The 16,201-nt window shown below is 41.7% G+C and overlaps 1 protein-coding gene across 3 annotated transcripts in view; it reads right to left on the bottom strand.

Annotated features, from left to right (window-relative positions):
• LOC135227060 (structural maintenance of chromosomes protein 6-like) overlaps window positions 1-16,201 on the bottom strand; it is a 287,005-nt gene that overhangs the window by 220,739 nt on the left and 50,065 nt on the right. For all 3 annotated transcript variants that reach the window (XM_064266876.1, XM_064266875.1, XM_064266877.1), the window contains exon 8: window positions 845-964. In XM_064266876.1, coding sequence (XP_064122946.1) covers window positions 845-964 — 120 coding nt within the window. The remainder of the gene's footprint in view (window positions 1-844; window positions 965-16,201) is intronic.

Genomic DNA, 16,201 nt, shown 5'->3' with positions numbered 1-16,201 from the left:
AGAAAGACTGATGCGTTACTGGACTCAAGCACGGTCTCTGGACGCACTTCCATCTCAACTATGAATCGGATGCCAGATGGCACCCATTCCTTGCATTTACAATCTTTGATTGCTTTTAACCGGTTTCCAGCGGGCACAAAAGATTTATCCTATTGTTAAGACCAAAGGTTTGCTCCACGTATGAACAAGCAGGAAAGAATCACAGGCTATCCAAAAAACCAACCTGGGAAGTAGGAGAGCAAAAGCGAACATCCGCTCTCCAAGGCGGTTGAAGAAAGACTAAATGCATCACAAGGTTCATGCATGGTCGATGACCGTTCTCCACCTCTTCTATGCCTTAGATGCCAGATGCCACAGATTCCTTGCATATACAATCTTTGAATGTTTTTAACCGGTTTCCAGTTTGCAGCAGATTTATCCTATTGTTAAGACTGAAGGTTTGTTCCGCATACGAAAAATAATATTTTGAAATTAAACTAGCATATTATTAGGAAACACGGTTCTGCAGGATACTTAAGATAGATGCAACATCTCAGCAATAAAGCACTGCACAACAAAAAAGTCCTTAAGAGCACAAAAAATTGAGAACCTTTCTTCCTTTACAGTCCATTTAAACTCCACTGTACCAATAACGGCACTATCTGGCCTAGACCAGATATAAGAGAATTCTTTATTTTAGCTGGTCTGTTGTATGGAGCCCACACTCCTATGAGGACAAACAGTGGCTACACTAAAAAATAAAAGTAAAATCAAGGCTTTAATTCTTATGATCATATTTAAAAAAAAAAAAAAAATTTCCTCTGTGATGAACAAAATTATAAAACAAATGCTGGACACAACTTACCCTTGCCCATACTAGCTCTTTCCTCAAATCTTTCAACTTCATTCTTTTATTTTCTTGTCTGAGGCATAACTGGTGTTGACTTTTTACCTCTTGCATGTCTCTCTCTATTACTTGAAAACACTGAAAACAAAAGTAATAATATTTAATATTAAAGATGGAAATAAGACTGTTACACCTTCACAAATGAAAATCCTACCATTTGTCCCAGTAAGTAAAATATGCAAACGCTGATTCAAAAAGAATACAAGACCTCTGCTAAAAGATGCAGTAAACAGTAACTAAATTTCCAAATGTTTCTAATTGACTGATGGGTTGGTTGATTTCAATGATGTATCTATTTTAAATTTTTCCATTGCATCACCTGCAATGAACTTTCCATACCATATGTAAAGCAGTGCTATAGATTCTATGCTAACATTCTATAACCCTAAATAACCCTATTCACCATGATTGTTACCAAAGGTATTAGAATAAAAGTAAAGCTGACACTAAGAAAATACCAATAAATTCTAGACAGATCTAAAGAAAGCCATTCTTGAATAATTTTGACCAGAATAAGACTTTTACTAACAATTTAATAATTTGAAATTATGCTTACATCCATCAAAAAATCCCAATTTTATGATAAAATAAAGTTTTAATAATATTCACACAGTAATTATATAGCTAAGTTTCACTCGCAGGCAGTTAAAATCCCCAAAATTCGCGGGTCGTGCTAATTTTCTATATTTGTTTTGTCTAGGTAACAGTGCCCCGCCCATTTTCGGAGCAAGAGAGAGGAACAACTCAGCAGAGAACTGTTTGTTTATGCTTCACAAAAAAAAATCCACGGTAAGGGATGGAAGGTAGGCGATTTATGGCGCCAACGGGCCAGGTTTCGGTTACAGCGCCGATAATAGAGTTATGGTGCCATAACATACCTAACAGAGGCACCATTAACCGAAACTTAGCACCATAAGTGTCATAAATTGCAGAGTTTCGGTCAATGGCGGTTTTCGCTTAACAGCACCCCGCCGATAACTGGGGACTGCCTATATACAACTTCCCCAGTAATTATATAGCTGATTCCCCATTGTGGGATGGAAGGAAGCATGGATAATTCTACCTCAACTTTTTGAAAATCATAGATCGAGAACAGAAAAAACTATGCCAATATTAAGATAAGAGAGTTGTAGCAGGAGAATACTGCCTCTGGTTGTCACTCATCTTATCATGTAATGGCGTGGAAGAGAAGCTCTGCAATGCCTATTACATAGTGGGGCCTCTGTAGCGAAGGACAATTCCAATGGCTAACAAAGGATCAAATAATTGCCCCTGTCCAGGGCTCAGTACCTACCAATCACCAGAAAACAATTGTTACCATCCAAAACACTTACTAAATAATTACCACCACCCTACCAAAGGACTGGAGGGTACACCAGGTACTCCATACCTCCAGGTTTCCCATAAAAATATCACCTTATATCAATAAGAATTTAGGAAGGTTTTTCTTCCTACACTTTCTTCCAAAAACCACACCAATAAGTCAAACTAATATATGAATATCTTTCGTTCTGTGAAGGTAATCCTTTAATGACCTCACAGGGCACAAGGTCCACTCGGCATCATCCCTACCCAGGACATGGATTAGTGGGGACTTGTTCTTAGCTAAAAAGCCAAGGTAATAGGAACAACTAGCATTCCTTTTTGAAAAGCCTATACTCTTATCCAGCACCTGGATCTCTCTCTACCATTTGGCGGTCACCAAAAATACTAGGAAGAGGGTTTTTCTAGTAAGTCCCTCAGACTAAGCTCATGGATTGGCTTGAAAGGAGGCCCAAACCACCACTTCAATACTATCAAGATTCCACAGTACCATATGAGAAACCCTGCGTTTTGAGGTATCAAACGATCTAATGAGTTCTGAAATGTCTGGGTTGGAAGACAAATCCAAGCCTCTATGACAAAAATAGAGTCCAACATGGCCTATAACCCTTGATGGTAGATGTTGAAACGTTTTTCACTGACCTCAAATGACACAAAAAATAAGCTATTTGTATCACAGTGGTTTTAGACGAAGAGATGTTGGTATTCTTACACCACTCCCTGAAGATTCTCTGCTTGTTTTGATAAACGTTTTTGGAGATCTCTACACATTACGATAGCTTGCGAAGCTCCCTTGGAAAAACCTTTCTTTCAAAGTTTGAATCCTGTCAGTCCAGAGAAGACAGGTTTTAGTGATATCTCTGGAAGCGTGGTTGTCTGAGTAGCTGCCTCTTTTGAGGAAGCAGCCTCAGGAAATCCACTACCTGATCTACTAGATCACGGAACCTTCATTCGATGGCCAGAAGGAAGCCATCAAGATATGTTGCTTGCATCAGGAACTTGTTCATTACCTCCCTTCTTAGGCTGAATGGAGGGAAGGCATACGGCTCCTTGTCCAACCAGTCCAGAAAAAAAGCATCCACCACCCACACTTGTGGGTCTGAAACTGGCAAACAAAATGGGCAGACGATGGTTCCAAGACACGACATGGTGAACAAGTCTAGGCAGACCAGACGATTCAGCGTCCATTCCTTTGGAAGGACTCGTTTCCGACTTAGCTCGTCTGCCAAAACGTTTAGCTTCCGTTGGACGAATCTGGTTACTAGAAAAGTATAGTTTTGTTGCCCAGAGGAGGTGATTTCACGCTGCCTCATAAAGAGAGAAAGACAGAGTCCCTCCTTGCTTCTTGACATACAAAAGAGCAGTTGTGTTGCCTGAATAGACTGCTATCGTTTTGTTCTGTACTTCTGAAGCAAAGGACTAAAGGCCCAGACATATTGCTTTCAGCTTCATTTATATATAAGGACCTTTGCTCCTGGAACCATACTCCCAAGACTCTGCTTTTCTCCATAAACAGCCCCCATCCTAGGTCCGATACATCAGAAAAGAAGTTGACAATGGGTTCAGTTGAAAGAGAGACCTTCCTTCCAACAGTCTTTCTGCTGAATTCCACCAAAGGTCTTTTATTTCATGTATTATTGGAAATACATGTAAGCCTGGAAACTCCTTCCTGTTCCAGCTCGTTTATAAAAAGAACTGCAGGGGTCTGAGATGAAGCCTGCCGAGATACAAACTGTTCCATCACCGAAAGGAACTCCAGTAAACTCATCCAACTGTTTGGTGAGTATTCGTTTTAGGCCAGAATTTCTTGGATCTTTTCGGGCAAGAATCTACTCTTTTCTGGGTTAGAAAAACTCAAAAACTCTGAGATGCTATTATCATTCCCAAATACTGAATCCTCTGAGTGGGAGACAACTGAGACTTTTGGGAATTTACAAGGACTCCTAAATACATATTACCTGAAGATGGAGTCACTTCACTTTAGGAGCCATCACCCTGGTAAATATCTAAGGCACTGTCGCAATCCGAAGCAAAGGGAGCAAAAGTGATATGCCCTCCCTTCAAAAACAACCCTTAGATACTTCCTTGACCTGTGATGTATGGGAACATGGAAGTTATGTGTCCTGAATATCTATGGGCATCATCCAATCTCCCTGATGAATGTACAATAGGACTGTATGGTTGGTTTCCATCCTGAACTTCGTCTTCACGACGAATGCATTCAGGGTGCTGACATCCAGGATGAGCTTCCATCTCCCCAATGACTTTGGGACCATGAAGAGAATTGCAGAACCCTGGAGTGAAGGTCAGGAACGAGCTCTACCGCTCCCTTTCTAAAAGAGGTTACTTCCTCCTCCAAAGCAGAAAACCTCTCTGATCCTCTTGAATAAGCAGTCAAGACGACTGGCATGCTGACCACAGGAGGCTTCTTGACGAAGGGGATAATGCAGCCCTCTGTCTGAACCTTGACAATCCATGGTTCTGCTCCCTTCTGCCAAACTTCCCAAAACATGAGAAGTCTGGCACCTACACATGTGCGGAGAACAGTGTCCTCACTTGCGAGAGGAACCTTTCAAAGACATTTTCTTGATAGACTTGGCAGAGAATCTTGTACTTCCTCTTGATCTGGAGAGGGATCTCTATCTGGCCCAAAAGGGCTGCGTTCTTGAAGGCAGAGGTTGCCTCAAGAGTACTGCTGGAGGATTTCTAGGTCTTTTAGAGGACTGAGCGAGATCTTGGGTGTTCTTCTTCTCCACATCCGAGGCAATTCTAAAATCATAGCGTGAGGAAAGGAGTGCCTCTTATCCAAAGGGGAATACAAAATGGCTGACCTCTGAGGCAGTAACTCCTTTAAATTTATAGGAACACCAGAGCTCCCTCTTCTTGAGCGTTCCCATCGTGTAGAGAGACTAAGTCGTGGGAACCATCTCTAATCCCCTTATCAATGCACAAGAGAATCCAATCCAATCTCCCAAGAAGTTCTCCGGGACTGCAGGGCAAGAGACCTGATCTCGTGGGCCAGAGCACCAACTGACCAGTCAAGGAAATTAAAGACTTCAAAGACTTTAAAAAGGTTCTTCAAAAGATGTGCCACCTCTGAGGCAGAAAACAAACTCTTCACAGAAGAAAAAGTCGAGCACCTGGCTGCATCTACCAAGCCCGATAAATCTCCCTGTGAAGAGGCGCAAATCCCCAAAGGAGCCACTTTCGTAGGATGTGACAAATACCTCCACCTGGAGATTCTGAAAGGCAGAAAATTAAAAGAGGTCCTCCCTTGTTCTCTCTTTTCTGCAAGCCAGGTGTCAATCTTTTTAAAGGCCTTCTTGGCCAAAGAAGACAGAACCATTTTAGGTACACTAGAGGAGTTAGAAGAAGGCATAGCCATGACAAATGTCAATACAGGCAATGGACTATTCACCATGAAAAAGGACAGATACATGGCCAGCAGAAACTTCATAAGAGCCACACACTACGCTGAAGAAGAAGAAGCCTCTTGTTCCTCTGGAGTCGCATCCTCTGACGAAACGGGAAAATTCGCATCCATAGGAGTCTGGGTTGAAACAGCCTCTGCAGGAGCTAGGGGCCAGGGCATCCTGAAGTACCGGAGGAGTTGAGATTGTTGACACTTGCTGAACTGTCAAGGGCGCTCGCTGAACTGTTGTGGCCGCTAGTAGCAAAGCGCGCGCCTGAACAGAAGGAGACTTATTCAATAAAAGTAAAATATCTGGCTTCGACTGAGCAGAGGAGGCAGTAGCAGTCGGCACTGAGGGAGCCAATGAACAATCCTGCACGGCAGAAGACTGAGGAGGAGTTGAGCAAGCAGTTGCTATCTGGCACTTGACTGAAAGGAGCTCAGGCCCCAATTGGCGCTTGGCTGTCTCCGATTGCAAATCCAATGACCACTCTGTAATTGCAGGAGGCACATTACACGAAACAGACACTATACCTTAAAGAGGAGCCGAAGAGCAACAATGAACCTTAGTAGCAGGAAGAGCACCAACTTCCGAGACTTGGAAGAAAAACGTTCAGTACTATCACAATGCATGAAGGGTGTGGTTCTTTAAACTTCTTAGTAGGAACCTTGCGCGCCTGAGCTGCATCCGGAACATACCTCTTCAAAGGCCGCGTCTTGCTTCCTAAGCACCACTGGCGTCATGGAGAGGAATCTTTCAAGCTTGAAAGTCTATGCACGTCCAGAGGGAAGCCTTCCCTTGGGCTACCAGTTTGACTCCTCCCCTGCACTGGGGAATGTGACAGCAACCTTTACCTAGGAGTCAATGGAACAAACAGCTACCTCCTCCACTGACACAACAATATCACTCTTCGCTTTGTCCATCAGGACCTTAACACATACCAATTTGCTCCATCGTCTATACTAATAGAGCAAAGTGCTTGTCAAACTTTTCCTTGAGATTGGTAAGGGGGTTGGGATTGGAAGTGTGGGAATCTGCAACCTGAAAATGAGGTATAACGAGAGAAGTGGGTGTGGAAGCCAAAGATATCACAGGGACACTCAAATCATAATTCAAATCTGAAGAATCCTGGCTAGCTGGTTTTGAATTAGCCTTAAGTAAAGCCTGTCTTTTCCTGTCTCTCTTTAAATGAAACTCTAAGCTTTTCCCTTTTTTCTCGTCCCAATCACGACACTCACTACTCCTGAAATCAAATAAACACACTTGTCCATGACAATCAGTACATAAAGTAAGAGGATCACACGATTCCATGGTTAGCCTAGTCTTAAAACCTTTAGTGCAATATCAAAAGCTAAAAAAACTCATGTCCGACATCGTGGACATACTAACATTGTTGGTCACCAAGGAGAAAAACAAAAAAGCAAAATCTAGTTATTTATGCAAAATTCATCAAAGAACCTAACATTATCTAAATGATTTGCCAAGACGGTTAATACAAGAACAGAGTACTCCACCAATTGCAATGATACCAAAGGAATGTCCAAAAATTTCTGGAATAACTGCCACCGACAACCATCTATAACCATCAGCCAGCATAAACAACCTGGGCTCTTTGCTGAGTTGTTCCTCTCTCTTGCTCCAAAAGTGGGCAGGGCACTGTTACCTAGCTAAAACAAATAGAAAATTAGTGCGACCCACGAATTTCTAGATCTTACTGCGGCCACTGAAACTCTTAGCTATATAATTACTGGGGAAGGTGTATAATTAAAATTAGAAATTCAACTGTATAACTAAAATTTGAAATTAAACCTCTGTTTATTAATTCTTTTTTTTTTGCAGTTGAAAAAACATACTAAAACTTTTCCAAAATCATATGCAACAAAATAATTTCACACAAAAATAAATTTGCAAGGGACAAAACCAAGATATAGAGCTATTCTACACTGTAAAAGTTTTTCTGGGCTCAACCTGTGCCGCTCCGTGAAATGCTCCTTATAGCATCATTTCTAAGGTATAATATATATACCAGAGAAAAAAGTTGCATGGAATGCCGGGCATATGCCTAGCTCGCTCACCCATATAGGGTGTCAGCATAGTAACTGGGGCGTGAAAAACCACTCTCAGAGGTCTCTTACCAATTAGTTATCTCCTCTCCCAACATCCCCCGTTACTAAGAGGTGCCGTTCTACATCCCACTACTGCCCGCCACCCCTCTACCACCCCTGCGTACCTAATCATTCCTTTCAATAGCATCTTACGAATTACAAGTGTTTTTCGTTTGTTGATATTTTGTGCTTGATTTTCATAATGTCGGACCTCCTGGAAGCTTCCACTACTAAGTTGAGTACTACTATTGGTTGTGCTATGCACTGAAGTTGCGTTCTCTTTATCGTAGGTATTTCCTACGAGAATATGATCTTGATCAAGGATCGTAGATATCCGAACCCAGTCGGCCATTTTGATGTCGCTACTTCTCGGAGCTTTGTTTACATGTTGATTGACCATTAGTTCCTCATACTAATTGCAATCATTTTTTGTCCTAGACATATGGAAATAAATGCACTTTTAATATTTTGTATGATTTTTATACGATGTTTACGTGGGTTTTAGATATTTAGTGATTTGGCATACACTGGGCTACTGTCCGAGCATTACATGTTTGAGTCATATCCTACTTTAGGGAGTTTCCCTTGGTTTGACAACTTTTGAGCGTAATTTATCTTTGCATCTTAAATCGGCAAATCACCCAATTTCGTAGAGATATTATTAAGAGTGATATAGCCTACCTGACCATATCGGTATCTCACCCGATGTTGGAGACCTAGGCTATTCGCTCGGCTTATTTTTTGTCTAGCTTAATATTATGTTATATTCGTTGTGTGCCATTATTACCTAATTATCTATTATTCACTTTAATTTTGGTCATTTTGTTTTGTAAGCTACATATCTCGTGGTTCAAGTGGATCTTTATCATCGGTAGGGTTGTCCCACCTGGCCGGTCATATGGTCCACTTGATCGCGACGAACCAGTTCGCTCTGCCGCTCCCGCCTAGTACCCCTTCAGGGAGATACCTTTTATCACACAATTTAGGTTACTTTTAGGCTTTAGTTATAGTTTATATCGGGAGCGACGGAATATGTAGCGATATGGTCATACCATGAGTTAGGACAGTGACGCTTTTCTAGCTGGTTTCGATTGGCTTCCGAACGCACTGGATGGAGCAACTTATGCGTACACTCAGTCTTCCCTTTCGGGTTTCCGCCGCATTATTTTGATTCCGTTACAACCGGAATAGTTATACACACTAATATTTTAGTGTATTGATCAGATTCAGGTATCTCACCCTGTTCTGATATCGTAGATTACACACAAATAGAATTTTGTCGGTCGATCCCGGAAGAGGCGTACAGACGTAGCCTACATAATCTTATATTCTCTTGTTTACTATGCACAAAATTTTGGAGCAGGCGGACAGACTACGTAACCGATATCCGTCGCTCAATATCTTTTGGTACAGTATACGTCTACCTTGGTAGCGATACAATCATTGGAGAATATTTTTTCCTTAACCCTTAAACGCCGACTGGACGTTTTTTTTACGTCGACATTTTTTGTCTCCCGTGTGCCGACTGGACGTATTTTACGTCGACATACAAAAGTTTTTTTAAAAATTCGCGGAAAAATACTTTTAGGCCTACCAGCCGAAAACTCTTGAATCACGCACCTTGGGGGATGCTGGGAGTTCACGGATCAAGGTGTTGTTTTGTTTACAATCGTTACGCAGGCGCGCAAGCGCGAATTTCTTTCTTGCCGCACTAAAAAGTATCTGTGACACATCTCGGAAATTATTTCGTCACTTTGACATAATTTTTTTACCATTTTAAATTAGCAGTTACATGGAGTATTATATATGAAAATGTGCGCATTTTTATGTAGAATACAACAAAAAAATACTCATGATTGTAGCTTTTATCAGTTTTGAGATATTTTCATATAAATAACGATAAGTGCCAAAATTTCAACCTTTGGTCAACTTTGACTCTACCGAAATGGTCAAAAAACGCAATTGTAAGCTAAAACTCTTATATTTTAGTAATATTCAATCATTTAACTTAATTTTGCAACTAATTGGAAGTCTCTAGCACAATATTTCGATTTATGGTGAATTTATGAAAAAACTTTTTCCTTACGTCCGCGTGGTAACTCTTCCGATAAAAATCATACATGCGATTGTGGTAATGTTTGCACCATTTTAAATTAGCCATTACATAAAGTTTTATATATGAAAATGTGCGCAATTTCATGCACAATACAACTAAAAACAACCCATGGTTGTAGCTTTTATCATTTTGGAAATATTTTCATATAAAAAATGATAAGTGACAAATTTTCAACCTTCGGTCAATTTTGAAGCTACCAAAATGGTTGAAAAACGCAATTGTAAGCTAAAACGCTTATATTCTAGTAATATTCAAGCATTTACTTTCATTTTGCAACAAATTGGAAGTCTCTAGCACAATATTTCGATTTATGGTGAATTTATGAAAAAAATAAAATTTTCTTTACGTCCGCGCGGTAACTCTTCCGAAAAAATCATACGTGCGATTGTGGTAATGTTTGCACCATTTTAAATTAGCCGTTACATAAAGTTTTATATATGAAAATGTGTGCAATTTCATGTAGAATACAACAAAAAATAGTTGAAGGTTGTTGCTTTTCTCATTTCCGAAATATTTCCATATAAATCACGATAAATAGAAAAAAACCATGTTCGGTCAAATTTGACTCTACCGAAATGGTCGAAAAACGCAATTGTAAGATAAAACTCTTACAGTCTAGTAATATTCAGGCATTTATCTTCATCGTGAAACAAATTCGAAGTCTCTAGCACAATATTTAAATTTATGGTGAATTTTAAAAAAAAACTTTCCTTCCCTCTGCGCGCGGATTCTCCGCCACAAATCTCCGAAATGCGTAAGTCCCATTCTCGGAATATTTGCTCCGTTTCATATTAGGCATTTCATAGAGTTTTATATATGAAAATGTGCGCAATTTCATGTAGAATAAAACGAAAAATATTTGAAAGTTGTAGCTTTTCTTATTTCTGAAATAATTGCATATAAAAAAATATATATAAAAAAATTTGACATTCGGTCAACTTTAACTCGTCAGATATGGTCAAAAACTGCATTTGTAAGCTAATATTCTTACAGTATAGTAATATTCAATCATTTGTCTTCATTTTGAAAGAAATTTGAAGTCTCTAGGACAATATTTAGATTTATGGTGAATGAAAAAATATTTTGTATTTGTTTACGTCCGCTCGTTACGAATTCATGCATTATTTTGTGATAATATTTTCTCTGTGTTGCTTTTATTGTTTTACAATGTGTTATATACCAAAATGATCGCAATTTAGTGTACATTACAAAAAAAAAGTAACTTGTTAACTTTAACCGTTTTGCGCACAGCGCGATTTAAATACAATTATATATGAAATTTCGTTTTTGCGCTATCATATATCGCATTATTTATATATGATGATAATTTTTTTCATTTCTGATGGTTGCATACTAAACTTCAGGCAATGACAAAAAAAGGAGCCAAAAATGAACTCTTAATCTTCAAAACTAAGCGGGCTGTGATTTTTTGAAAAAAATATTTTTTCTGCTTCCGCGCTCACTCTGAAACGTCTCCGGCACACGGGAGACATTTTTTTTTTTTACCGCTTCGGCGTTTAAGGGTTAAGTGGATTTAGTTTCCCGGAGCAGGCGGATAAATACGAAGTTAGATCCGCCATAATTTTCAACAGAATAGAAAGATTCATAGACTAAATGACCGAACTGTATATGTTAAGACTTAGTTATAATATACAAAAGTCTATTTTGACTATATATGTTATAATTTAAGATTACGATAAGTAATCCGGGGCTTCAGGTAGTTTATATATACAAATTGAATACTTATGAATCAATTTATCTTACAGGTGGTGCGTTGTCAGATGACAGCTTGTGCAGCTGTCCTTCAGCAAAGGTGCGGACATGAGGTTTGCAGGTCCCATGCACCCTGCGCCGTACAGGTCGATGACCTCATCGTCTGGCATCCGGATGCGTGTGAGATCTGTTATGGGCTTTTTGCCGATATAACCTCGGACTCGGTGAGTACGCACTTAGATATTTCATTACTAATTATGAGATATGGTATTCAAGAAGTGAACAAATTATTTTCTTTAGTTTTAAGAAAGTGATAATCCTAATTAGTACTTCTTTTTCAGACCCCACAGGCTGTCAAGAACACATCTCTTTCAACCCTCAAGATCTGGGTTGGCGGATTCGGCCGTAACGTCAAGGCTAAGAAACCTTATTTTCTATCAGAGGAGTTATGCACCCTCCTCTACACAAATGCCAAGATGTCAGCGGCAGTTCCCAAGGAAGTGGCTGCACCCATTATCGCCAAGATAAGGGAAGACACGCAGTCCTTGCCTGAAGATCTTGAGGGACTGGGGGAAGAAGTGTTGGAAGACGTGGCGGCCATCAGCCTTGACATAGAACCAATGGTTCTGGATGCCAGCGATCAAGGTAGGGAGGTAAGTGGGGCAAGTAGTGTGCGGTCTAAGATTCCTGTTCTTAGCCCTGCACCATCTTTAACATCTTCACATGCTTCTTTTCAAGGGTTTACTGCAAAGACCATAGTTGGGGACAAACCAGGCTCAGTAATATCAAAAGTCAAACACATGAGGAAGGCCTTATCTAAGCCAAGTAAACCATCTAGGTTACCGAGACTTACCAAGTCATTAACTGCTTCTAAGTCTTCGGAGATTCCGGTAGCAGCTACTCCCCTATATCACGGGTCGAGATCAAGGAGCTCCAAATCTAAGGCTTCAGAACCTTCCTTTGATCCAGTTGCCTTCTCTAATCTTTTAATGGAGAGGATGGGAAGTATGGTCCAATCTCAGATTGGAACCATCTCGGATCGGTTGCAGTCTATGGACACTTTTGCCCAAAGACTGCAAAACCAGGAGAATATGATAGAAATTCTCCTGAGAACCGGACTGCAACAACAACAACAGTTTGTGATGCCAGACGCTTCCAAACTTCCGGCTTTTGTAAAGAGCAATCCGTGGCGATTGGCTTTACATGCACCATTCGTGGATGGCATGTTAACCATAGAAGGATGTGGAACTCGGCCGGTATTTGACTTTGAATTCTACTCGCCGGGATTGCAGTTTCCCTTCCCAGGATATGCTCGACTGACAGAGGAAGCGCTAGTAAGACTAGATAAGATTCCTAAGGAGACGATGATCTATCCAAAGGAACAGGCTCAGTCCGCATGGGTCCAGACATTGAACGAATGGGTGTGTGTGAACACAATGTTGTCCCCCCATAAGAGTTCTTACACAATGTTTGTAGTAGAAGGTCAAACACCGACACCTTGTACTACAAAAGTGGTTGATCTGGCTCTTCAGGCGGCTATGGAGGACAAGCCCATGCCACAACTAAGAGAGACGGAGTTGACTTCTCTACTTTTTCCAGGAGATCATGAATGCTGGGTTGACGCCCCAGCAACTTTCACCACAGGGAAACTGAACATTGACTGTGCCTCTACACAGTTCAGTGACAAACTTCCGAGACTCCCAGAATCCTTGGTCAGAATCGAGAATGAGGCACGTACTCGGTTAAGTAAATCGATCAACTCCGCTACAATGGCAGAAATGGCTTCGCTGGTATACCAAGACGAGTCATTGTTCAAGATCCTTACCAAGTCTCTCCTCACACTTCAAAGTGATGCCTATGACTTCGCTGTAGCACGCCGTAATTGCAGAAAGCATGTGCTTTCAGAAGCTACAATAAGGCATGAGCCAAATAAACTGATTAAAGCCTCAATTTGGGGCCCAGACTTATTCCCGGAAGAAATTATTAACAGTGTCTTAAGAGGCAGGAAGAGGTTTAGGAACTTCCAATCATACCAGACTCCACAACCCCAAGCTGTCGTTCAGACGACGATTCCTGTACCTCAAGGGACTCGGCCGTCTACGTCTAAATCCCAACCCCAACAACAACAATACGTTTGGATGACTCAGCCTCCTCAACATCACGCTCCTTCTCCGGCTTTTAACCCCACCTTTGAGACACAAGGAGTGTTCCATGGGTACAATAGGTACGCCAGAGGTAGTAGAGCCAGAGGTAACTTTCATAATAGAGGTGGAAGGACTTCAACAAGAGGCAGAGGATACAGGGGCAGACAAGGAAACAAACCCTCTTCAAACCATTGAGACATCTCAGGTAGGGGGAAGACTATACAAATTTCAGAGCCGGTGGAGGTTCAGCAAGTGGGCTTCCAGCATAGTATCCAAGGGTCTGGGGTGGAGTTGAATAAAAGGGCCCCCTCCACTAACCAGTTTTCATCAAGCTCCATCGGCAGAACTAGACCTATACAGTAAGTCCTCGGGTTACGCTGGTCTCGACTTACGATGTTTCGTGGTTACGAACGCGCCCCCATAAAAATATAAAAAATAATATTTTGCGTCGTTCCGTCTTACGCGGTTTAGCGTCGTAAGCAACGTAAACAAACGCGAACTAGTTCCGGGCGCACGGCGGAAGAATACGCTTTGTGGGGGAGAGGACGGCGTCGCTTCGCTACGCTCATTCCTCGCCCATACGCCATTTTGGTTGTTTACACTGCCTCTCTCTCCCTCGTGTTGTATCGTTTTTGTAACTTTTTGCTCTTTGTTATGGCTCCCAAGCGCAAGGCGGACTCTTCTGATGGTAGTGCATCGAAGAAAAGAAAGGCCATCACCATGGAAATTAAAGTGGACATTATAAAGCGATCTGAGAAGGGAGAAACGCCAACAAACATTGGCCGCTCGCTTGGCCTTAGCCGTTCGACCGTTGCTACCATTATCAAAGATAAAGAGCGCATCGTTGAACATGTGAAAGGATCTGCTCCTATGAAAGCGACAGTGATAACTAAGCAGCGTAGTGGTCTAATAATTGAAATGGAAAGGTTATTGGCGCTTTGGTTGGAAGACCAAAATCAACGGCGTATCCCAGTCAGCCTTATGGTGATTCAGGAGAAGGCGAAAAGATTGTTTGAAGCGTTGAAAAAAGAAAAGGGGGAGGGAAGTGAAAGTGAAGAGTTTGTGGCTAGTAGGGGTTGGTTTATGCGATTTAAGGCTCGGGCCAATTACCATAACCTTAAATTGCAAGGTGAAGCTGCTAGTGGGGATGAGAAAGCAGCGAGTGAATTTCCTAAAGCGTTGTCTGAGATAATTAAGGAGGGGGGTTATTCTGCTCAGCAAGTGTTTAACGTAGACGAGACAGGTTTGTTTTGGAAACGTATGCCTAACCGCACTTACATCGCCAAGCAGGAGAAGTCAGCACCCGGTCATAAAGCCAGCAAGGAGAGGCTAACTTTACTTCTTGGGGGTAATGCTGCTGCTGGCGACTTCAAACTGAAGCCCTTGTTGGTGTATCAGGCTGAAAATCCAAGGGCACTCAAGGGCATTTGGAAGGGTCAACTACCAGTAATTTGGAAGTCCAACAAGAAGGCATGGGTGACACTTGCAGTGTTTGAGGACTGGTTCGTAAACCATTTTGTTCCAAGTGTGGAGCGGTATTGCGCCTCCAAGGGTATCCCCTTTAAGGTGTTGCTAGTGCTGGACAATGCCCCTGGACACCCTGCCCAGCTGGGAGACTTCAACCCTAATGTCAAGGTGGTTTACCTTCCACCTAATACCACGGCCCTTTTACAGCCTATGGACCAAGGAGTGATTGCTTCGTTCAAGGCCTACTACCTACGAAGGACAATTGCTATGGCTTTACAGGCAACTGAAACCAAGAAGGACTTGACTCTGAAGGACTTTTGGAAATCCTACAACATCCTTGATGCTGTAAAGAACATTGCTAATTCCTGGGAGGAGGTTAAGCAAACAAACATGAATGGTGTCTGGAAGAAAATTTGTCCTCAATTTGTGAATGATTTCCATGGGTTTGAGGACACAGTTCAGCTAGTTGTCAAGAACGTTGTTGCCCTGAGTAAGGAAAATCAATTTGGAGATGGAGGTTGATGATGTTACAGAGCTGCTGGAGTCTCATGGCGAGGAGTTATCTGCTGAGGACCTGATACAACTGGAGAAGCAGATGATAGAGGAAGAAGAAGAAGCACCCACCCAGAGCCTAAGGCTTTCACAAGGCAGGACTTGATAAGAGGTTTTGCAGAGTTGCAGCAAGCGTTGTCAACTTTTGAGGCTCAGGATCCCAACTTGGACAGGTTCACTAGGGTTTCCAGAGGCGTCATGGATTTGATGCAGTGTTACAGGAGATCTTGGATGAAAAGAGGTCGCTCTCTGTTCAGACTAACCTGGAGCAGTATTTTAAGAAGGTAGAGAGGCCTGCAGGAGATCCTGTACCCTCTACCTCAGCTGCCTCTGCTAATCCAGACTCGCCTGCCCCACAATCTCCAGCACCTTCTGAATGTTCTGCTAACCCAGACTCACCTGCCCCAGTATCTCCAGCACCTTCTGTAGGTTCTGCCTCACCTAAAGACTCACCTGCCCCAACATCTCCAGTAGTATGTTCT

Source organism: Macrobrachium nipponense, chromosome 15 (assembly GCF_015104395.2).
Source record: "Macrobrachium nipponense isolate FS-2020 chromosome 15, ASM1510439v2, whole genome shotgun sequence".
NCBI classification, from domain to species: Eukaryota; Metazoa; Arthropoda; class Malacostraca; order Decapoda; family Palaemonidae; genus Macrobrachium; species Macrobrachium nipponense.
This window is presented reverse-complemented; position numbering and strand designations above follow the sequence as displayed.